This window comes from Dioscorea cayenensis, chromosome 17, assembly GCF_009730915.1.
Source record: "Dioscorea cayenensis subsp. rotundata cultivar TDr96_F1 chromosome 17, TDr96_F1_v2_PseudoChromosome.rev07_lg8_w22 25.fasta, whole genome shotgun sequence".
In the NCBI taxonomy this organism is placed as follows: Eukaryota; Viridiplantae; Streptophyta; class Magnoliopsida; order Dioscoreales; family Dioscoreaceae; genus Dioscorea; species Dioscorea cayenensis.
The window spans coordinates 21,881,914-21,905,356 of record NC_052487.1 but is presented as its reverse complement, the minus strand read 5'-3'; the positions used below and the strand labels follow the sequence as shown (position 1 = coordinate 21,905,356).

The 23,443-nt window shown below is 37.8% G+C and overlaps 2 protein-coding genes across 4 annotated transcripts; one reads left to right on the top strand and one right to left on the bottom strand.

Annotated features, from left to right (window-relative positions):
* Positions 1-80: 80 nt before the first annotated feature.
* On the bottom strand, positions 81-8,128 carry LOC120280454 (peptidyl-prolyl cis-trans isomerase CYP95-like). 3 transcript variants are annotated; one of them, XM_039287300.1, is made up of 15 exons: positions 8,055-8,128; positions 7,084-7,229; positions 6,843-6,897; positions 6,273-6,361; positions 5,936-5,960; positions 4,896-4,934; positions 4,142-4,259; positions 3,845-3,996; positions 3,661-3,723; positions 3,174-3,543; positions 2,887-2,999; positions 2,115-2,322; positions 1,291-2,025; positions 1,134-1,214; positions 81-715 (listed from the first exon to the last, which is right to left on the bottom strand). In XM_039287300.1, the coding sequence occupies exons 2-15, from the start codon at positions 7,159-7,161 to the stop codon at positions 346-348; spliced, it is 2,496 nt and encodes an 831-aa protein (XP_039143234.1). In that variant the 5' UTR covers positions 7,162-7,229; positions 8,055-8,128; the 3' UTR covers positions 81-345. The 3 variants fall into 3 exon arrangements, with proteins under 3 accessions (XP_039143234.1, XP_039143235.1, XP_039143236.1); XM_039287301.1 differs by lacking the exons at positions 6,843-6,897; positions 7,084-7,229; positions 8,055-8,128 and adding exons at positions 4,400-4,467; positions 6,078-6,127; XM_039287302.1 differs by lacking the exons at positions 6,843-6,897; positions 7,084-7,229; positions 8,055-8,128 and adding an exon at positions 6,078-6,127.
* A 2,850-nt stretch (positions 8,129-10,978) lies between these two features.
* LOC120280530 (uncharacterized ATP-dependent helicase C29A10.10c-like) lies at positions 10,979-23,378 on the top strand. Its single transcript, XM_039287389.1, has 8 exons — positions 10,979-11,530; positions 13,631-15,084; positions 15,488-15,676; positions 18,643-18,738; positions 19,269-19,440; positions 20,095-20,227; positions 20,323-22,089; positions 22,259-23,378. Exons 2-8 carry the CDS (start codon positions 13,698-13,700, stop codon positions 22,670-22,672), a joined length of 4,158 nt encoding a protein of 1,385 aa, XP_039143323.1. The 5' UTR covers positions 10,979-11,530; positions 13,631-13,697; the 3' UTR covers positions 22,673-23,378.
* Positions 23,379-23,443: the final 65 nt, after the last annotated feature.

The window sequence follows — 23,443 nt, the reverse complement described above, 5'->3', positions numbered from 1 at the left end:
CTTATGAGTTCCTAGTACACCTGGCAAACACTGACTTGATAAATTTTGGAAACTTTCAAAAGATTAGAACAGCAATTCAATAAAAACACAAAAAAATCCTAGGCAGCTGTTAAATTTAGATCTTACATAGTTATGTCATTATTAGCATTCTCAAAATATTTTAACATCCACGATCTAAGAAATATCTAATGTAAACCCACATGGGCAATTACCATACAAAACCAACCATTAAAACATCCATAAAAATGCTGCTAAGAAAGATACTGTTTCCTCATAATGCTACTGCGCATGGAGGGCAAAAGAAAGATAATGATAATATCTCAAAACATAAAATCAGTTTCTCAACTACTTCTCGCCAGCAGAATCAGGAGTTCCATCTCCATATGAAACCAAGCCCTTCTTCCCACCAGAACTGGTTGAAGGTGACCTTGATTTGTCCTTGCTTGCGGCTCTATTGGGAGATCTAATATCCGGGGATGATGACCTTGACCTATGGGAGGACTTGGACCTAGATCTGGATGGAGATCGTGATGGGCTCCTGCTTTTGGTCATGGACCTGCGCTTTTCCACGCGTCCTCCGTCTCGTAAGCTGCCACGAGATCTGTACCTGTCAGGAGTGCGACTGCGGACAGGGCTTCGGCTGTAACTCCCTCTGCCCCTGCGGCGGTAATTGATGGGACTGCGAGATATACTCCGGCTTCTTCTGCTCCGATATCTAACAAAGTTCAAATAAATTGTAGCAAACATCATAGTCAATTCTATTATCACAAAACATATCAAAAACAGTGAAGAACATGGACTCGCAGGCTCATGAACAGAGCTGAACTTGAGATCAAAGACTTGGAACTGCAAATCTATCAAATTTTTAGCAAGAGAAGCAAGGTAGAGGTATACAGAACATGGAATAGTTAGTTAACAGGCTTTGGGGTACAACTCATAATCACTGTTAACAAGAATCCTGCATGCAGTAAGTTACCACAATGGCTAATGATTTAAATAACAGTTAGTTGGTTATGGCATGATCAAGTACATACCACACAATGATCTCTTCCAAATCATGTTCATTACGTCAGGCATAGTATCAGTGAAAAGAAAATCATGAAAAAAAAAAAAACCAATTTTGGCAATCATACCTGGGGGGACTTCTGCGTCTGATAGGACTCCTATAACGGTGCGGGGGTGAATGGTCACGGTAGCCTCTGTAACCCGTGTACCTATAAAAGGAGAAATTAGGTTAATTTTGCAAGTTCACAAGGAAAAATGGACTCTAAAAGTTTCATAACTGATTACCTTTCACGGTCAGGTCTACCACCATAACGAGATCTAACAGGAGAACGATCTGGTGTAGGTGTTCTGTATTTTCTTGCATAGGAATACCGCTGACTAAATCCGCGTCCTCTTCTGATACGCTTTGGTGACTCATCAGGAGAAGCACTTCTAGACACACTCCTTGCATGATTAGGTGGACTTCTACTGATGCTTCTTTGAGACCTGGTCCTTCCTGGGCTAGGGCTAATACTTCGCCTATTTGACCTTACAGGGCTCCTGCTAAGGCTTTTTCGTCCACTCCTTCCAGAACTTCTATTACTTCTTTGCCTGAGGGACCCTGTAGGGCTTGGACTCACGCTTTTTGGAGGGGATCTTGCCGGACTTCCACTACGGCTTCGTCTTCGAGGGCTCATGCTTGGACTTTTTTGTGAAGGAACCCTCACAGGACTCTCACTGGGTATTCTTCGTGGAGTGGAACTCCCTGAGCTTCTGCCGATGCTCCTTCTCTCTCGACTCTTTACTGGGCTTCTGCTTGGACTTCCCCGGCGTGGAGCAATCGGGCTTCTACTAATGCTCTTCCCAACTGAACTTCGATTAACGGTACCTCTTTTAGAAACACGTGGGCTTCTACTAGAAGCATGTGGAGGACTCCGGCTCAATGATCTTTTGGGGCTTATGCTTGGACTTTTGCTTCGACTTCTGGAACTTATGCTCATACTCTTGCTCATTGACTGTTTAGGACTCACGCTTTGGCTCCTGATCATCAATTTCAGATAAAGAACCGGTTCTGGAATAATTGGTAAGCAGAAAGAATGACTCGTGTGAGATTAGAAGAATAAAAAGACCTAGATTTGCTCGAGTTGCCATCAGCAGTTGGCTGCCTTCCCACATTTCTATCAGGCTTAGCTTCAACAGTAGAACCATTTATGCGTAGCTCACCATTTTCCAAGGGGGAATCTGCCCCCTCTTCCATAAGCTTCTCATGTGTATCTACTTTCTTTTGCAGATCTACAGCCGTTTCTTTCTCCAATGACAAAGGAGGCTGACTTTCAACTGCAGAGAAACATCAGTGTTACTTATAATGAAAACAAGGCTCTTGAAAAAAAAAAACGCATTAAAAATTGGAGATCAAGAATCCTCCAAATTTGTATGATGATTTCTTTTAAAAAAAAATCTGATACCAAGAAATGTAAAGAAGAATCCTCGCTGTGTGACACAACAAAATTACAATTTCATGCCCAGTCATTGTTGCCAAAACTAAGAAACAACTATGAACTAATCTTGAAGACTGAAATTAAAATTTCAGGTGGACAGCCTCAAGACTTCAGTGAACAAAGCAGCTTCTTAAATAAATGTTAACTATCAATCTCATTAGGCGAAAATCTATACTAATTTGACAAGCTAATTTAACACCAAATGGTCTAAACAACATAATTAGTCCAACTCATTCACACTACTGCATTAACAGGAGTGCTGTACTACAACAAATAACTTTTCCTACATAACAGAAAAAATAAAATCACATAGCCCACTAGAGTTTGAGGAATCAAAATTCCATTTGCTTTGGACACCTAAAAAATGTAGAAATTTTGATGGGAAACTACTTTTAAGACTTACCAGAAACCTGTGAAGAGTTCTTGCGTTTTCGACCCCTCCCATGATTGTTGTCTTTTTCATCTTCAGAGCTACTTTCACTTGTTGTGTCAGTATCAGTCTCACTTTCCAGCATCCTTGAATCAACCAGAATATTAAAAAAAAATAGAGTCAATATGTTGATGCATGCAATCATTAATTTAAAAAGCTGTCGCCATGTCACAGCATATGCTTCATAAATTTGTTACCGACTGAGATCCCAATACGATGAAGAATTCAAAATACTGACCAACAGGAAAAAGAACACGAACCTTCTAGACTTATGTCTTGACTTCTTCTCCCGCCTTCTCCGTCTTTTCTCCTTCTTCCTATCCCTTCTCTTTTTTCCTCGCTTGTATTTGTCTCGCTTGTGATATTTCTTCCTCTTCCTCCGCCTATCATCACTTGAACTACTAACATCCGATGATGAAGATGAGTAAGAATCAGAATCACTATCAGAGTCTGAAGATTCAGTTTCTGTGTCAGATGAGCTATCAGAATCAGACGAATAATATCTTCTTCTCTTTTTCTTTCTTCTTCCTTTGGATGATTTCTTGTGTCGCCCCTTGCGGCGATGTGTAGGGCTTTCAATATCAGGAGACACATCTCTTCCAGATTTTGATCTCAAGGAAAGCTTCTTATCTGCAAGCCAACATGTGGTGAGAAACAAAAAATATCAAAACAAGAAGCATGAAATGATAAAAAATCATGCCAAAAATTCAGTATGTTGCATGGCAAATTAAAAGGCCCTCTTCCAACCTTCCTGAATAGCAAGATCAGAAGAGAGATTCTTCACCAGTTTCAATTCTGCATTTCTCTTATCTGCATACGAGAGAATAACCTAAGTGATTTAAAAAAATACAAGGAGAAGCAAAAAATTAATGATTTCAAATAACTTTTGAGACATGCAAGCCAAAAAACCCATACAAGGAAATGATCGTACCATTCTCTTGTACCATTTTCCCATGATCATTAAGTTCACCACAGTTGACAATCTTCACTGGAACAGTGGGACGAGCATTATCAACATCAACACGCTCGATCTTCCTTAGAGTTTCATCTCCTGTGATGAGCTTACCGAAAACAACATGTTTCCTGGATACATAAAGGAAAAAAAACCTCTTTCAATCCACGCTAGAAAGATGATTATAGGTAATTTCCAATAAGTTATAAATAATGGTTTAGTTTACAGAAGCCTGCACGAAAAACCAAGAGGAAATAGAATATAAAAATAACAGACCCATCAAGATGGGGAGTAGCCTTGAAGGTGATGAAGAATTGGGAGCCATTAGTATCACGGCCAGCATTAGCCATAGAGAGAAGGCCACGACCATCATGACATAGCTCAAAGTTCTCATCTGTAACAATGTAAAAACAATTGGGTGACGAGAGAAGAGAAATGTGTCCCAAAGATCCACTATCCAGAATCTCATAAATCAAATTAAAGAAAGTTCTTCTGCAGATAAACTGATCAGTAATTTAGTATACAAGTATAAACCATTTGCTTTTTGTGCCACAATCTCCATGCAGGGAATCTTACAGGAGCCGGGAAATTACTTCAGACTGCTGTTCAGGAAAACATAAACACACCATATATTGAGACATTCGGGACGCAATTCTGGTTGCAATTTAGTTTTGTTACAAAAATAATTAGATGTGTCTAATAACTAGAAAGGAAAAGACAAAAAGAGAGGCATCTGTGTCAAAAGAGGAAACTAAAAGTCAGCTATAGGCCTAAAACAATCATGCTGCATCCAGAAACACAAAAGGAAACTGGTACTTCTCTAGGTGACTAGATTCCATAACTTATAGAAGCCACTAGAAATTAGATGAACAAAAGCCTCCCTATTTGATATGGACATATCAAAATCACACTAACAGTGATGTTTAAGTACTACATGCTGTTCATTAAGCAATTTTTACTGTTCTTCCGCAATGAGAATTAACATTTTAAGACAATTGTTGAACTAAGAGAATTCCTTAACCATTAGTACCTGCAAACTTTCCACCATATATACTCTCACCACCTGTACCTGAAAACCATAAATGTCAAAATCAGAGACATAGATCACAGATTCACAGGAAAAACGAATTAAAAAAATAAATAAAATCAATCAATCAAGTCAAAATGTTAATAAATTGAAGGTCTTACAATAGTAAAATACAAGCACTGCCATTACTACAGAACTAAAGAAATGCACTCCAGGAGAAATAAGCACCTTCATGTATTAAAAATAATAATAATATGTTGTATATCACAAAATTCAACCATGAACACAAGAAAACTGTGTGCAAATACACACTAGGTGGACCAATAATACTCTCCTTGACTGTGATGCAAATGTCTGCCATGTCTAAACTAGATAGAAAATAAATAAATAAGCATAATTGCCACAACGAATATATGACACATTATGGTTTCCTTCTGATTGTCAACAAATGACCAAATCAGGATCATTCATCTGTGCCTTAGGCATGATGACCATTACAAAACCCCTGTAAAATCTCAGGTTAAAGTCAAATAACATAAAAATCTTAGATGCGCAGATAATCGAACCATTTTAAGGAACCAATGCCAAAAAAATATTAATTGAACAAAAAGTATAGCTGGACCAATCCATTGATCTGATACACGGAGGGGTTTTTTCTCAGGCATAATGTCAGAATTTGAAATTAAGAGAGATCATAAATGGAAACATCATGTTAATCAACATTCGAGTAGCAAGAGCACATGAAAAGCAGACCATAAGATATGCGACCCTAATAACCTAAAGATAGCTTTACAGCCATATCCTTTATATGTCAGTTATATCTCATTGGAAGGAGCAAGTGACAACTCAACTCCTGATTTATGCAGGCAGAGTGCCAGAATTTATTTTCGAACAGCCTCAATGGTACATAAATCAAAATTACATATCAGCATATCCATATGGGGATCAATTAACAAGAAGACATTTGATCAAAAGTATGCTTGGGGAACAAACACGTATTAAAATTATATTTTATTGAGAAGACATGCAGTAAGAGAGCATACCATCACGTTTAGAGAAGTCGCCACCCTGTGAAAATCAAGAAAATGTCAAACCACCGAGAAATCAAAGGTTGTTCATAAAAAGCTTATAAAATGTAAGGAGATCCTCAAATATATAAAGATGGACAACATTAGCAATTACAACCTCAAACACTACATCAAAGAAAAGCAGGCGTGACCATCAGCCCTGTATTCCTACAGCATAAACAAGGCAAACTGACTAAAAGGACAGAGGCCAATACATCTCAGTCATGCTAACTACAATATATGCCTATAGTGACACTATTAAAGATTTGATGAAAGCAAATAAAGCAACAAAAACCAGAAAAAAGAAACACACTTGTGCCATAAATCCTCTGATAATACGGTGAAAGATTGACCCTTTGTAGTACAAAGGCCGCCCAGTTGTCTGTCCAGTCCCCCTTTCACCTGAGAAAGACCCCAAAAAATGAAGATTAGCTTCAAAAACAGAAAAAAGCTAAACTTATGCAAATAAACAAGATACCACTCCAACACAGAAAAATTAAATACAATTAAACATCAACTAAAAAAATTAAGAGTAAATTATAAATAAGAGACGAAATTCATGTCGCACAAAACTTGTTTCGGCAAATCCAACCTACAAAAAAATTTATTTTTCCTATAACAACCTAATAAAAGTGTCTATAATAAACACAACAAAACAATGAAGTCATTCACATAAACACGACCACTTGGGCAGGAATAGTAGGGTGAATTAAATGCATGTTACCCGGAAGAATATTGAAAGTATAAATGGTGCATAAAAAAGGAAAACAGAAAAGTCAACGCCTTCTCAAAAGGGTACAAGAGAGCAATAGGTTCTGGTCATTGATAACCACTGCAAGCTTAGAGCACAATGCACATAGGTATTTTTAACTACCATGATTACCTGTACACAGGGCCCGAAAATTCTCTGCTGTCTTGGGAACTATATCATGGAAAAGCTGCAATTAGAAAATATCAAATGCATCAATGTGCAAATCACCAATATTTAACCAGATCTTATTAAAGAGGAATCTGTGTGAAGGAAAATGGTAAAAACTAGCATTAAATCATGGGGATGAAAAGTGAAATGAGAACTGAGTTCTATTATTGCATTTGAAAATAAAAGTAACAATGTGAAAAAGTACCTCAAAGACCATCCTTCCAACTGGCCCATCTCCAATAGCAACATCCAAAAAGACAACAGGGTTCTTCTTTTTCGCCATTTTAAACAGCTTGGAAATTAGGAAATCAACACAGGATGCCTCGGTCAGAAATAGATGTATTCATTACCCTGAATATATTTATTAAAGAAGCATACGGTTAGAAACTTACACAGACTATAGCAATGAAAACCAGTCTTCAATTATCAAAACCAATGCTAATGAAAAAAAAAATGAAATTTTGAGGTAACACAAAAGATATAAAACAAATTTTAACGGAAATTTGTCGTTTGCATGCTAATAGAGCTTTCTTTATCTGGACACAGGGAAAACAAGATCCCCCTAGTCCACCTTTTGTCTCTCAGATTATGCTTGGATTGATGTAAAACAGATTAAAAGATTAAAAACTAAAACTTCAGTGATATATCTCCTTCAGTTCCTTGATCTAACCCTCCCACAAGAAACAAATTGCCTTCCACTCAGTCTATTCGCTCCATTTCTCCATAACCCAAACACACCACAAGAAAAATCCCAGCCTCTACGTAAAAAAACCTCACAAACTGCGCAAAAAAAGATCAAACTTCAATAAACCCACCAAAGAACCATCATCCGAATAAACCCATCTCGCTCTCCTACAGATCCGACACCTAAACCCCAAACACTAAACAATCCCCACAAAACCCTAACACCAAACAATCCCCACAAAACCCTAACTCATAACCAACCATGGATCGAATAACATCTTCAAAAAAACCCTATTCGAACCGATCTAAGAGAAAGAAAAAAATGAGCACATGAATTTAACGCCAAAAAACGAAAACAAAAACCTAGATCGCATAGATCATTTCCAGGCATCAAAACATGAAAATAAACCCACAAATTAGGCAAAAAAATGATCTAAATACAATGAATTAATGGCCGTGATAAGACGAGAAGAACGGAAAGCTAGGGTTTACCTCTGCGGAAGTGAGAGCAGCCACTGCCGCAGCGCCACAAAAACAAAGAGGAAATAGATAGAAAGGGATGCTTATAAAGCTCATCGTAACCCTTAAGCCTTGGTATCTCTTCCCTTTGGATGCCATTGTACTGTTATGCCCCTCCTTGTTTGAGGAAATTACGTGGATGGCATGACCGTTCAAGTTGTCACGTGCGAATGAAAAACCTCGGTGAGAGCACGTGCTTAGCGAAGCTTCGTGAAGGAGTGGTATTGGACTGGGCTTTTGTGGACTGTGGGCTGTTTGCTGGCCTGAGTTCAATGGACTTGTGCAGTTTAAAGAGAGGAAAATGTTTATTTTTTATTTATTTATTTTTGTAATTCTTTTGAGATTATTATAATATATATATAGAATAATAGATTAAAATTTCAGAAGGAAAAAGATAAGACAAGCTTTATCAAAGCATATAGATAAGACAAGATGAAATTTTGAATTTTAATATATTATCAAGAGTTTTTTGACAAAATGGACGAGTGATTTTTTTCTTTTTTAAGTATGTCATGTTGTCCTTAATATTGCAAGGGGATTTGACCCCTGATCTTTGGCAATATTATGAAAGACCCCACATCAAGACCTTTGCTAATAGCTTATAAAGTCGTTGTTTATTACGAAAACTGTTTTTTTTTTTTCAATGTGGAGAAGCCGTTTTACACGTACATTAAATTCTCCACTGTGTTTTAAAAATGACTAGAATATTTGACATTCTACGTGAGAGTTAAAAACACTGACACTCACATATTATAGTGACGATATGAGAACTAACTTTAGCAATCGAGTTTTTAATATTATGTATATAATTAATATACATGAAATATTATAATTAACATTATGGTTGGTCCAAAATAGTAAAAGGTTTGATTCGCTTAAATAAATGGTTTTAAGTTATAATTATAATGCTTGTATATTCAAATAAACATTCACTTGAATAAAATCAATCCATATAATTATAGGGTTTTTAAGTACTTTACTCAAAATTAGTTGACAATATGTGTTTTTTTTAAAAAAAAATTGGTAGATTAAATACAGCTAAAAAGAAGAAGAAAAAAACTACCATTGATATTAAGATGCCTTAAAATACATAGTTGAATTACTCCATCCATCCCATTATTAATGATAATTTAGGACATTAAATTTTTTAAAAAGTTGGCATTTATAATGGAATGGAGGAAGTATAACTTCACTTTTAAAAAAACACTCTCATACAAAATTATATGTTTAAATGCAAAACTACTCCAACAAATCAAGGTTTCTAGTAAATAAAACTGCAAGTATTAGTGTTTTCCCATGAGCTTAAAGTAAATAACCCCTTGAATTACAAAACAATGCAATTATATTTATTTTAAATTACTCAATTTAGTTGATTTTTTTTTTATTAGTCTGAAATCAATACCACCAAGCACAACCGGGCGGATTGATTTAAACCATGAAATTAAGAGCAAGGTGGTTGATTAAGAGGTATTTTAATGCTGTGTCATGTCATTAGTCCTTTGATTAGCATAAGTCCTTGCATGTTGAATAACATCAACATCCCTTTGTATATCATCCACTGCCAAATCAGAGTGTAAACTATAAAGCCAGCAAAGTGGACTTTCTCATGCTTTTCCTCAAATGTATATATATATATATATATAATTTATTAAAACTCATTTAAATTAATAAAATAAATGGCGTGTAAGTTTCCAACTGAAGCAATGTCCTTGAAAAAGATAGTGGAATTTTTTGATACATTTCATCACTTTCAATGGCAATAGCTAATAAAGATATTTAGGCCAATATTTCGGTTAAAAACAAAATAAATAATAATTTTTTAAAAAATAATTCAATACTTTCATATATAAATGAGCTATCAATTACATATTAATTTCTATATCAGTCTCGACCTCACGGTCTCCCTTTACATCTAAGAAAAATATGAGGTTATTTTGGGTATTTCACTTTTTTATGATACCAAGTATGGAAATTTAATAAACATCTAATATCGGTGGAGAAAAAAAGTCGAGTTATATATATTAATTTTTTTTATTATGTCGTTATTAATTAAGTCTAATATAACCTAACATATAATAAATTATTTATCTATTTATATTAAATCATAGGTACTTTTGGGTCAATTAGTGAAAGGTAGGACCTTGCACAAAGTTCGGCGGAACAAGTAGGGACTGGAATTCATGCACACGTGTCTATTAAGATCACTCGCACATAACCATTACTAACACTCTCATAGATATGTATTCACTCGTGATTTAAATTCTTCTCACTTGTGAGAGATTTTAACTGAGACTCATCACTCGTATATTATCATACCACTTGGTTATTGGTCTATTAGCACATGGTTTATGAGCAGGAAGTGTATCATTATTTAAAAAATAGGTTTCAGACAAAATAAAACCAAATATGTGTCGATATATTAATTTTACGTCTATGTATGCCCTGATGTGGTCCGCTTTCATTATTAAAAAAAAAAACCTTATGTTAAATAAATTGGCTTAACATGAGAACCAACATCATCCAATATGTGTACATAGTAGACTTTTGTTCCTTCTTTTTCTTGATTAATCCCTTTGATTAACATGTCTTAAGTGCCCTCCATGATGCAAAACAATTCACATTATGACAATCAACAAGGATTAATAACTAAGTTTCCCAATGGAAGCAATAATATTTATCAAAACCCATGATCAATAATTATTGATTCATTTCATTCATTTTTATTAGTCGTAGATATTACACACATCATTATCATTTTAATTAATGAAGTAAAAAAAATATATATATATATATATATAATATAAGTTTGTGGGTAGAATGGTAATTTGACAATTTAAATAATATAAGATATATTATTAATTCCTACCCTCAAAAAAGGAATTTTTCTCTTCAAACACGTGCCAAGGGAGCACGGCACGTGGGAGATCCAAGCACTAGGGTTTTCTTTCTCTACAACAACCACAACGAAATGACGCAAAAGCCCTCCAAAGAATGTGGCCCCACACCATCACATCCCCAAACTACCCTTTTCCCTGAAACCAATAAAACGACTTAAATGCCGCCTCATCAGCGCCGAGTGACGTCGACGCGAAGGAATGAACGGTCGAGATCGAATAAAACGATAAGTGGGACCCGCCAAGGACGACCAGATCATCAGCGTGGCATGGTAAATTAGGTAATTAGGGTGAAAAAACAGGGGTATTTTGGGGAAATTGACAACAAGGGCATAGCCGGGAAAACCTCTCACGGCGCCGGAGAGATGTCTCGTTCTCGCGCGTTGGCCGCGTTGTTTTCCTATAAATACCCATGAATCCCCCCTCTTTCTCTCGTCGTCTCTCAAACCCTCTCTCTTTTTTCTCTTGGTTTCTCCATTCTCTCTAGGGCTTTTCTTGATCTTCAAATACTCTTCATTCTTTGATCTCTCGTTTCATCGAAGCATCTGGCACTAGGTAAGAATCCGAGCCCATCTGGAATCTCTGGATTGTTTTAATTTGTGACTGAACTAGTATTTTGGGGGATTTTCATGGCCCCGATCGATGCTCCGGCTAGATTGATGTCTGGATGATTGGATTGTGTTATCTGACTATAAAATCACTTTGATTTAAGAACGGGGTGATGTTGTTATGGTGCTTGAGATTTGGGGGAGTGTTTGGAAAATTTTTGTTTGATTTGAGGTGTTCTCTTGGTGAGTTATGGATGATGAGAAAGATTTGGGTTGATGGTTTGAAGATCGGTTGAGAGATTTTATTTATTTGTTTTTCGGATGGATCCGATGTTTGGAGAAGTAAATTTATCAATTCATCTAGATCTAACTTGTTATCATATTTATGCTAGAAATTAAACAAAAAATAAAGAGTTAATTCCTTGCGGATGGGCATTCGTCTATGACGCGGTGAGGTGCTTTTCTGATGTTTGGGAGAGACGCTTTTTGGACGAAGCCATGACTGGGATCAACGGATAGATCTCGGTATGTTATCTTTTGGGTAGATTGGACACTTTGGTCATAGGTTAAATAGTGCACACATTATTTGAGCATCAGTACCACTGGAAAGTGGGCCAAGGCTGAGGAATTTATGATAGGGAATCTTATGATCTAGGTTTGTTTGCTTGCAGCATCGTTGAAATTTGAGTTCACAGTAGAGAGGGATTTTTTTCTTTCTTTCTTTGTACTATGTAGAATTTTCATGTTTGTTAAGGATGGAATGATACTGGGGCATAAATTCCTGAAAACGTTATATTGCTAGAAATTTATGTTGCATCTACATGTTTCATGTGGTTCTGCTTGGAAAAAAGAATTTTTGAAATGCTTTCTGACATTAGTCTGTCTCAAGAAAGTTAGGTGATATTGAATACTTTATTACTTCTGGTTTTGGTTTCTTAGAGAAGTTTGCTAGATTGGCACTTGAGGAGTAGATGCTGTGGTTGCATACAGGTGATGACTAGTTGTGAGAATCAAAAGGCGGTTCTTCGTGTGTCTGTAAGTTTGCTCATTAATACTAGCAATTAGAGACACTGCAGGGGAGCAACATGTTACCCTTGCATATAAGACTACGGACATGGTTAGGTTCAACTTGACAATGAATCTTCTTGTGTTGTGTTGGAGTTAGTTAATTGAAAGATACAGTTCATAAATTCAAATTTTTTTTTTGGCTGTTTTGTGTGTATATACTAGAATAATTATTTGGAATTTGTGATCATATATTGATATAGGAAAAGCCTTGCATATCAGAAAAAAAAATGCATGAACCTGATTCCGTTGATCAAGTTTAAGCATACCTTGTTTATGAGGCAGACCATATTTACTATTTGAGGAAGAACGAATTACAGTTACTTTAATTTGTATTCCATTTTGATGATTTCTTGTTTTGATGTTCTCCTGCACTGTTGAGTTAGTGTAGATTCTTAGGAGAGTCAAATTTTGAATCCATCATTATCTTCACATGGATTTATTGTGCCCTATGAGCTGAACTACTGTGTGAAACAATGATACTGATTTATGTGATAATTTGCTTGTGATTTTTATTTTTGTTGATTTTTTGTATGGTTATAAATTAGTTTTGTTTGAGATAATTTTTGGTTTTTAATACCAAAGTGATCTAGTTTGATGCTATCTGTTACTGAAACCAAGATGCGTCTGATGTTGCCAAATGCATATTATCCAATAACAGATATAATATTTGCCATCTTGAAGAGGTGCATCATTCTCATGTCTTAGCTAGTATCGTTAAAATTTTATTTGTGTGAACGTGGTAATTCTAAAATATTACCTTAAACAGGAGTTTTGTATGCTTGTCTTAATACAAAATTTTTACTCTGTGAAGTTTTTTTATTGCTAATCTAAAAGACTTGACATTAGGGCGTTTTGGATATCTATCTAATATTTCTTTTATGAGTTAATGGATGCTTCTTTTGGTTGCCATTATAATGTTTAGTGTCCTTTTGTTGTTGCATAATACTTATATTGTGAACTCAATTTACATTGTCCAATCTTTTGTTTGATCTACATTCTCTTTAGAAGTGTGCTGATATTTTTAATTTTGTTTTTGAAGATTTGTTGATGCAGCAGGAAGAAAAAGCAGAAAAGAACCATTCTATTTATATTCCTTTACACATGAAATGGGGTGTCGTGGGAGGCCAATATTTGATCTTAATGAACTCCCGACTGAAGGGGAAGATGACAATGACGATGTTGTATGCATTAACCCCCAAAAAACCATTCCTACTTCAAACTATAACCCAGCCAACTTATTTCCACCATTAGAAAGTTCTTGGCTGGTGAATAACCATGCTTTCAAACATGCATCTTCAGTCTCTGGATTTCAGCCTTTTGTCAGGTATAAAGATCAGCAGGATTCAAAAGAGGACTCCAAACAGAAGCAAGATGAATCTAAGCCCAGCGAGGCCCGACCTTCTATTAGCGGTAGCCATGCTGAGGATAATAACACAGCACAGAATTCTACATCAGGTGCTTTGGATGCCCAAGGTCTGGAAAGGGAAGAAGGAGAGTGGTCGGATATGGAGGCAGAAACTGATGGCACAGGCAACAACTCCAGTGATAAGCAGGGTGAATTTGATCTTGGAAATGGGAGTAAGCCAGAAGCAACTGAGGAAAAGGTACCTGATCCTGCGAAGATTCCTGAGAATGATTCTCATGATTCTGTTTTTCATGGGAATTCCAATGGTGATTCTGGAAATACGACTAATGATTCAAAAAGTTCAGTTGTTTTGGTATCAGACTGCAGCAGAAATCCGGAGTCGGTTTCCAAGGGGCATGTGGCTGCGGATGGTACAGAAGAAGCATCATTACCTGTGAAGCCAAAAGATATAAAAGGGGTTGAAGCAAGTCACGCTCTGCGAGTGGGAAGTAACCTGGGACGGAGACCTAAGCTGGATGAACACAAGGAGGCGATGCTAGGAAAGAAAAGGGCGAGGCAGACTATGTTTATCAATGTGGAAGATGCGAAGCAGGCAGGTTCCATTAAAACATCAACACCAAGAAGACAGATTTCTTTTCCGGCACCAATGATCACACGTACTGTGAAAGACACACTTCGTGCCAGTGCTGCTGCAGTAGAAAGGATTGCGGAGCATCATAATATGTCTTCAGGCAAGGATCAGAAGCAGTCTGACACATCCAACACTGAAGGTAGTGCGGCTGTGGATTTTGGCAACCACAAGGTTGACTCAAATGGTGATTATGGTTCAGGATCACAAGCTTGGTCTAAAAAGCCAAATGTCGGTGATTTCAACATGGATGCGTACTCAGTATCTATTCCGAGACAGGGTTCATTGAAGCAGCCTCTGGATTACAGGCAGTCGAAAAGCTTTCCTGTCTTACAGCGGAAACCCACTGTGGGAGGCCAAAGCATTGTAGATCATAAAGTGGGGAACAAAAAGCATCTTCCTGTTAAAAAGCAGACCGCAGATAATTTTCAGTACCAAGATACATCAGTGGAAAGGCTTTTGAGGGAGGTGACGAATGAGAAGTTTTGGCATCAAGCAGGTTTGGGACAAATTTCCTTTGTCGTTTGCTAACTATTAACGTTATATCCTTGTGTTGGATGTTGTAGTTGTTGAGCTTCAGAGATCGGCAATATTTCTTAAAAAAATTTATTTAGAGGGAAGCACAGTTTTTCTGACCACCTGCAGGGAACATAATGTTTATAGGATTTCTTGTTCATTTGCTGCAGCTGTGGGCTTATTTAGGATTACTTCTGCTTAGAGAATGACTGTTTGAAAACTAATCATTTTGTTTCAGTGATGTAAATTCTCTTTTGACTGTGAAGTTAAGAAACAACATCTATTTATACCATTTGATCAATTTTCTTGAAAACCTGGTTTCTGAGCTTGCTGTGCATGTTATATGGTGTAATATGAATTTAACACTTGTGTGCTTCATTTTCCAGAAGAGGCGGAGCTTCAATGTGTGCCCGGACAGTTTGAGTCTGTTGAAGAGTATGTGAGAGTATTTGAACCTTTGCTCTTTGAGGAATGCCGAGCTCAATTGTATAGCACTTGGGAGGAATTCACAGAGACAGTATCGAGGGATGCACATATAGCTGTTCGTGTAAAGACTGTTGAAAGGCGAGAAAGAGGTATTGTTTCATGTTCATATTGGACTATTTCTCATCCCGCATATTTGCTGATACCAGTGTTTTCATTTCATGGTGACAATCTGATAGTGGAATGAAATGCTGTTTGGTGTATGCTGAGATTTGCAACCGTGCCGGGCTCAGCTTGTGCATGGTTGTAGAACCACAGGCCTCAGCTTGTGTTGTGGTTGAGTTGCCTAATATTTTTGCCATGAGCTCATACTTATAAACTCCAAGAGGATAGGTAATATTAATATAAGTCAGGGCACTCCCTTCATGAATTTAGGTGTGAGGAAAATCCAATTTCGCTGTTACAAGAAATAGAGTAGCCCGAGCTTTTTTCTTGCTAGACTGATTTTTTTATCTATGGTGCTGAAGAAACATGATGTGACTAGCAATTTAATATCTATCCTCTTATTTCCTTTTTGGAATGAACTTGGGTTTTGCTTGCTACACACTATGATTGTTTATTAGATTGTTGGTTATGTGGCAACACGTCCTATCCCATATTCATTCTCCTATTGGCGTAATGTCTTTGGTGCTTGTTATGTTATGGTAATTACCATTGTATATGGTATTTGTCTGATGCTGGCATTTGATTTTCTAGGGCTTCTATACCTTGGTATGTTTGGTTTTTATTATGGTCTGGGCAAATTCTTTACAGCTCGTGCATGTGATGCTCATAGAAGGTATGTGACATATATTTATGGTTTACCAGTTTCCAGCATCCAAGTCCAAATTTATAGTTTGACTAGTCTTGACTGCAATGGGATCCATTGTGATTTCCAAATTCTTTTGAATTATTCCTCAAACTGTACAAACAAGATTGAAACTGAGTTGGATGGTGTTTGGTAAATGAATTCACTGGTAGGTACTTTGGAGTTTAAATTCTGTTGATTTGGAGGATGCTCTGGATGGATAATGTCTTCTTTTGTGCTGGTAAATGATATCAGAAAGAATGAAATATTCTTGGCTCATACATTTTGTCAATTGTTTTATTTTACGAGGAAATGTAGGAAGCCGAGGTCCCCACTTTCTTCTATACTTTGCTTTTCTTTTATCTTTGGCGTGACCAGTGAATATATTGTAATTATTGTCAATCAAATCTTGAGATGTGCCATGTACTCACATTTTGTGCTGAAGTTCTATATAACAATTTTATTCCCTTATGTATATCATGCCCAGAAATGGAACCAATAGGCAACCAAGATCTGACTCCTAATGCACTTTGATTTGTCTATCATTGTGAGTTTGGGATTGAAAGAAATGAGAGGGCTGAGTACTCAATGGTTGAAAATTGGCAAATGGATATTTTGACCTAGAGTAAAATAATCTTGCTGAATAGGTTGGCTGTGAGTATTTGGATTATGAGTTTGGAGGTTTAGTGGTGACATGGTATTTGCAATTTATTCTATTACTATTTGGCAGATGACCAAGTTAGGGAATGGTTTTTAATATTATTCTATTTTTTGGCGGTGACCAATGTAGGGAAGCATATTTTCCTTTTTATTTCACGGTATGGCCAAGGCATGCGAAGTCTTGGTTTTTTACTCCATACTTCAACTTGGGAGTAAGTTGAAGTATCTAGCAATTTTTCTATGTTACTTCAAATCTATAAAAGTGTGTGAAAGAATAACATTTTGATAACTGTTGGTTTATTTTAGTATAGGCCTACATGCATGATTTTACTTCCTTTAGAACTTAGGATATTGCTTGATGTTCTAGAAGAAAGCATTGTTTTTTTTTTTTTTTTAATTTTTTAATTATATGTTCAACTTGTTTCAAATTACAATTATTGTAATGAAGAGTTGGTAGCACATAGCGCGTGTGTGTGTTTGGGAAGACCGAGAGGTTACTTGATTAAGATATACACTTCAGAAGATATTATTTTTAGTTTTATTTATGCTTGTTTTAAGCACCATTTTGGTAGTTACAATTTGATGGTGGATGTGCATGTTATGGTCAAGAGGGAATGTATTTCCATTGCACAGTGTTTTGTTTTTCACTTTTAGTTTGGTTGTCATATTGCAACTATTCACTGAAGCTTTTGGCAAAGGACTTCATTAGAAATTATAGAGATTTGAACTTTACCTTTGTAGTTTATAGTCTCTAGGGCATAAACAAAAATGATGTTTGAAGTAGAAGCTCTGTTGGAGTATTACCTGTTGACTCGCATTAGATAGTAGTTATGGTTATGCTATCCAACATCCCATTGAGTTGGTTACTTGAATATCTTTGCACGTGAAATTTGGATAGAGTGATAATATCTTTGGGGAATTGTCTCTTGTTTCTTTTATAAATTACTTGTTCTACCAGTCCCTTTTCTTATTTACAAATCATCATCTTAGATGGACGGTTCCAGCATTATGAATGCAACTTTATTATATGCTTGTAGAGTTTTCTCATGCTGCTCATGCTTGAACTCAAAACGTTGGTTATTGATATTGGCATGCTTGATGAAGTCTGGTAGATCTTTGGTACCGTGAAGTCATTCAGTAAATAGTGACTTTAAACTATAAACTGAAATACTCGCTGGAGAGATAATATGCCTGTTTTGTGCAGGTCAAGCTAGCCTATGATTATATGAAAGTGTATGTTCAAAAGGAACATTACTTCTGCTCCAATGGCTGGCTGGCTAATTTTTCTTCCTCCCTGGGAAGTGTTGACTGGTAAACTGGTTTATGTCAGCATAAGAGATGTTCACTAGCTTAATTCTCTCTACTATTGTCTGTTTGTCGCAGAAGTGATAAATTAATCTGGTTTGTTGTATTAATTGTATAGTTTGCATTGTAAAGCTTTATTAGTGCTTGCTTCTGAACATACGTTTATTTTCGCTGTCCACTTGTGAGGGAACTAAAACATCTTTACTTGAAAGTTGATAGAGAAATACTCAGATGATTTTCTTGAAGTTTTTGTGAACCCTTCAAAGCCTGTTTTCTGGGTGTAACTTGTGTTTTCTTTTGTTCTAGGATGGTATGATGTCATTATTCTTCCAGTGCAAGAATGCAAGTGGAATTTCAAGGAAGGAGATGTTGCAGTTCTTTCATCCCCCAGGCCTGGCCCAGGTTTGGATTCGAGTTAAATTGGTTTCTTAATGATACTTGTTTTTCTTAATTGGGCAATTGATTTGGGAGTTTGTTTCTTGTGGGAAATGGGAAGTATATGCCAACTTTCATAGTGGGAAAACACTATTGTCTTATGAAGATCATGCAGGTAGGTTATGGGAAACCAATGGTTAACACAGTACACAACTAAGGGATGTGGTCTTTCAATTAGCCTTATATTATTGTCAGTGTTTGACATTTTAAAGGTCCTTCCCTGCTTTTCCTGGGCATTTGGAGAATTAATTTTATAGCTTTTTGCCTCCAGCATAACTGCCTCTGTTTCACGTCCTTCTTTGCTTGAGAGACATAAACGCCTTAAATTGGCAGCTGTTTTATATGTTTCTGCTTCTTGCAGGACTGGATCTATTTTACATACATTTTTTCCTGGAGATGTTAAGTTGCCTGAAAGCACATCAGGCAACTATCTCTACATGGTTGTTTTCTGTTAAAGTTGTGTTTAAATGGGTTTAATGTTATTTTTCTTATTTCAGCAACAAGATCCAATAAGAGGAATATCCATGCTGGGGCAAGTGAAGAGGATGTGGAACCTGAGGTTACTGGACGTGTTGCTGGTACTGTTAGGCGACATGTGCCTGTTGACACACGTGATCCCCTTGGTGCAATTCTTCATTTTTATGTAGGAGATTCTTATGATTGCAGCAGGTAAATTGGTTTGAAACCTTCACTCGTTTACGCAGATCACTAAGTGAGCTTCACAGAAAATTCACTGGTTGTTAAGTTAGAACTGTTTTACTACCAGGACAGAAGCTAGCTTTTCTGATACTTGACTTTAGATCAAACGTTATGTTAAATCATCATGTGAATCAAATACGTCTCCATAGGCTGTTTCTATTTACGACTTTGCAGGAGTGAGCTTTTTTGAAGTTTGATTACGTAGTAAATTTTAGCTTAAATTATTTTTTAAAATAGAGCTTTAAGAATGCCATTTCAATAGTATTTGTTGTGGTCTTCAGAATGGGCAGAACATTGGCCATGACCCTTAGTGCTTCCTTCAATAGCATATGATCGCTAGTGAGACGTCTAAACAATGGTCAGCCATAGTCTGTACAATTTATAAGCATATACCGGAAATTATATGCGTAACATTCTCTCAACTGGAGTTCGCTCTTGGTGATATTGCAGAACGCACTACGCAGAGCTCTTCATTTCTTTCCATTTTCTGTTGTTTGCCTTTTAAGAGTTCTTTATAGATGTTACCTTGCCAGTGCAATTTCTAATTTGCCACAAATCTATGAACGCTCGGAAATAGTGATGCCTATTTTTGTTTCCATTTGTATTCTTTTTTTGCTTTTCCAGTAAAGGGGCTGATGATCACATTGTAAGGAAGTTTCAGCCCAAGAGCATCTGGTATCTAACTGTGCTCGGTTCTCTGGCAACGACGCAGCGTGAGTATATTGCCCTGCATGCTTTTCGCCGGCTCAACTCACAGGTGATACACCGATCTCATTCAGTCACATAAGGCTTTTGATAAATTCATAGTTGTTGAATACTTCTGCTTAGCTGATGAAATCTTGTGTGCACCAGATGCAATCTGCGATCCTGCAGCCCAGTCCAGAGCACTTCCCTAAGTGTGAAGAGCAGCCCCCTTCCATGCCGGACTGTTTCACTCCAAACTTTGTAGATTATCTGCACAGGACATTCAACAGTCCTCAGCTGGCAGCGATTCAATGGGCAGCCATGCACACTGCCGCGGGCACAAACAACGGGTCCACAAAGAGGCAAGATCCTTGGCCCTTCACGCTCGTTCAAGGTCCACCTGGAACAGGTAAGACACACACTGTGTGGGGCATGCTAAACGTCATTCATCTGGTTCAGTATCAACACTACTACACGGCTCTCCTGAAGAAACTGGCCCCTGAGAGCTATAAACAGAACAGTGAGAGCATTTCAGAGAGTGTTGGTTCAGGATCAATCGATGAAGTTCTGCAAAGCATGGATAAAAACCTGTTTCGCACATTGCCAAAGCTTTGCCCGAAGCCGAGAATGCTGGTGTGTGCTCCGTCAAACGCGGCGACAGATGAGCTTCTGGCACGTGTTCTTGACCGCGGGTTCATTGATGGAGAAATGAAGGTTTATCGGCCTGATGTGGCTCGGGTGGGAGTGGATTCTCAAACCCGAGCTGCACAGGCGGTTTCCGTGGAGCGAAGAACGGAACAGCTTTTGCAGAAGGGGCGTGATGAGGTTTTAGGGTGGATGCACCAGTTGAAGGCGCGTGAAGTTCAATTCTCGCTACAGATATCTGGTTTTCAGAGGGAGCTTCTTGCAACAGCTGCTGCAGGTCGATCGCAAGGGTCTGTAGGCGTTGATCCGGATGTTCTTGTGGCGCGGGACCATAACAGAGATGTGTTACTGCAAAATCTTGCGGCAGCTGTGGAGGGAAGGGACAAAGTTCTGGTGGAGATGTCTCGGCTGTGCATTTTGGAGTCCAGGTTCTCTGCCGGAAGCAATTTCAACCTGGAAGATGCCCGGGCAAAACTGGAAGCGAGTTTTGCCAACGAAGCGGAGGTGGTTTTCACGACGGTTTCAAGCAGCGGAAGGAAGTTATTCTCTCGCCTCACACATGGATTTGATATGGTTGTGATTGATGAGGCCGCTCAGGCCAGCGAAGTGGCTGTGCTTCCTCCTCTCTCCCTGGGTGCTGCGAGATGTGTCCTGGTGGGTGATCCCCAGCAGCTTCCGGCGACTGTGATCAGTAAAGCTGCAGGAACATTACTGTACAGCAGAAGTCTGTTTGAGAGGTTTCAGCAAGCGGGCTGCCCCACGATGCTGCTTTCGGTGCAGTACAGAATGCATCCTCAGATTCGTGATTTCCCATCAAGGTATTTCTATCAAGGACGGCTGACAGACAGCGAGAGCGTTATGAAATTGGCTGATGAGGTTTACTACAAAGACCCTCTGCTGCAACCTTACGGGTTCTTTGACATCAGCCACGGTCGGGAGTCGCATAAAGGCGGATCTGTCTCTTATCAAAATGTCCACGAAGCACAGTTCTGTCTGCGTTTGTATGAACATCTTCAGAAGTCCTTGAAGTTGAACTTTGGAAAGAAGGTCTCTGTGGGCATAATTACTCCATACAAGCTCCAGTTGAAGTGTCTCCAACGGGAATTTGAGGAAGTTTTGAACACAGAGGAAGGTAAAGATATTTACATCAACACTGTAGATGCATTTCAGGGGCAGGAACGAGATGTGATAATCATGTCCTGTGTTCGTGCCTCAAATCATGGGGTTGGTTTTGTTGCGGACATTCGTCGGATGAATGTTGCTCTTACTCGAGCAAGGAGGGCGTTGTGGGTAAGTCTCTCTGTCTCAATTTGTGATTTAACTGAAGAAATCTTTTGAGAATGCATTGTTCTGATTTGATTTCCATATGGATTTGATTGATATATTGTGGTCAGGAAGTCCTTTATGTATTGTTTGTATTTGTGGCTTCATGGCTTGATTTAGATATTTGTTTCTCCAGGTTGTGGGTAATGCCAATGCTCTCATGCAATCGGATGATTGGGCTGCCCTCATTAAGGATTCCAAGTCAAGGAAGTGTTTCATGGACATGGATAAGATTCCCGAGTTCCTTGTTCCAAAAGGATCTTCTTATCCTTCTGGGAAGGTGTCTTCAAATAACTCAAGAAACCTGCGAACTATAGGACAAAGGCAAAGGCATCTTGATATACTTCCAGAACCCAGATCTGGTATGCGTTCAGAAGAAGAAGAGAAGTGTAACACCTTCCTTCCAAGAAATGGAAGCTGTAGAAACCTAAAATTAACTGATAATTCGTCAGATGATCTTGGGCAATCTGGCGGTAGACCTCGAGAGGCAATCCAGAACATCAATGCTAGAAGGCAAAACACATCTGGAACGTTCTGGAGAGATACATGATAAGAGTATCTGTTTTATCTCAATGATTTGCTCTGCTATTCTGGCTGTGGAATTTCACTTATATCTGACATTGACTGTCAGCGGAACTCAGCTTCTGGTTGGCAACTGCAATTTCAAAGTCTCCTGCAGGGAAGGCTGCCTGACAAAGACGAAAACATACAAAGGATTTTATTAGCACCAATTTGATCATCAGTTTGTCAGGATGTACATTGGGAGCATTGTCATTGGCAGAACTAGTTCCATGGTCAATCTTTGATACAGTACTGGAATACATGCCCTATTCTTGTTAGGGTTGGAGGAGATGTGGAAGAAGAATATATGTGAATATACAACACTGATTCATGGCGAAACTGACTTTGTACATACTTTGGTCCCCTTGGCATATGAAACCCAAAACTGGACTAACAATTGAATCTTTTGTGCAGCTAGCTACACATGCTTCAGAAGAGTGACTGACCTTGGGCTCTATTTTAAGGTCATGTATAAAGTTGCTTCTGATTCAGATGGTGTCTTGAAATGCCTGCCATATTTGTAGGGTAACTTCTTTTATTTGTTAGGTGTCATTCCTTTATTAATCCAGTAGAGTAATAAGTCATTCTTGTACAGTATGTTGTACTAGATCAACGCCTTGACAGCCCCAAGCTCACCGGTTTCTGGATAACTATAAACTTTTTCCCAATTTACATAAATATCACATTTATTATTATTATTATTTTTATTTTATATCACTCTCTTCTCTCCAATCGAAAAAGGAAATTTTCTCTTCAACAC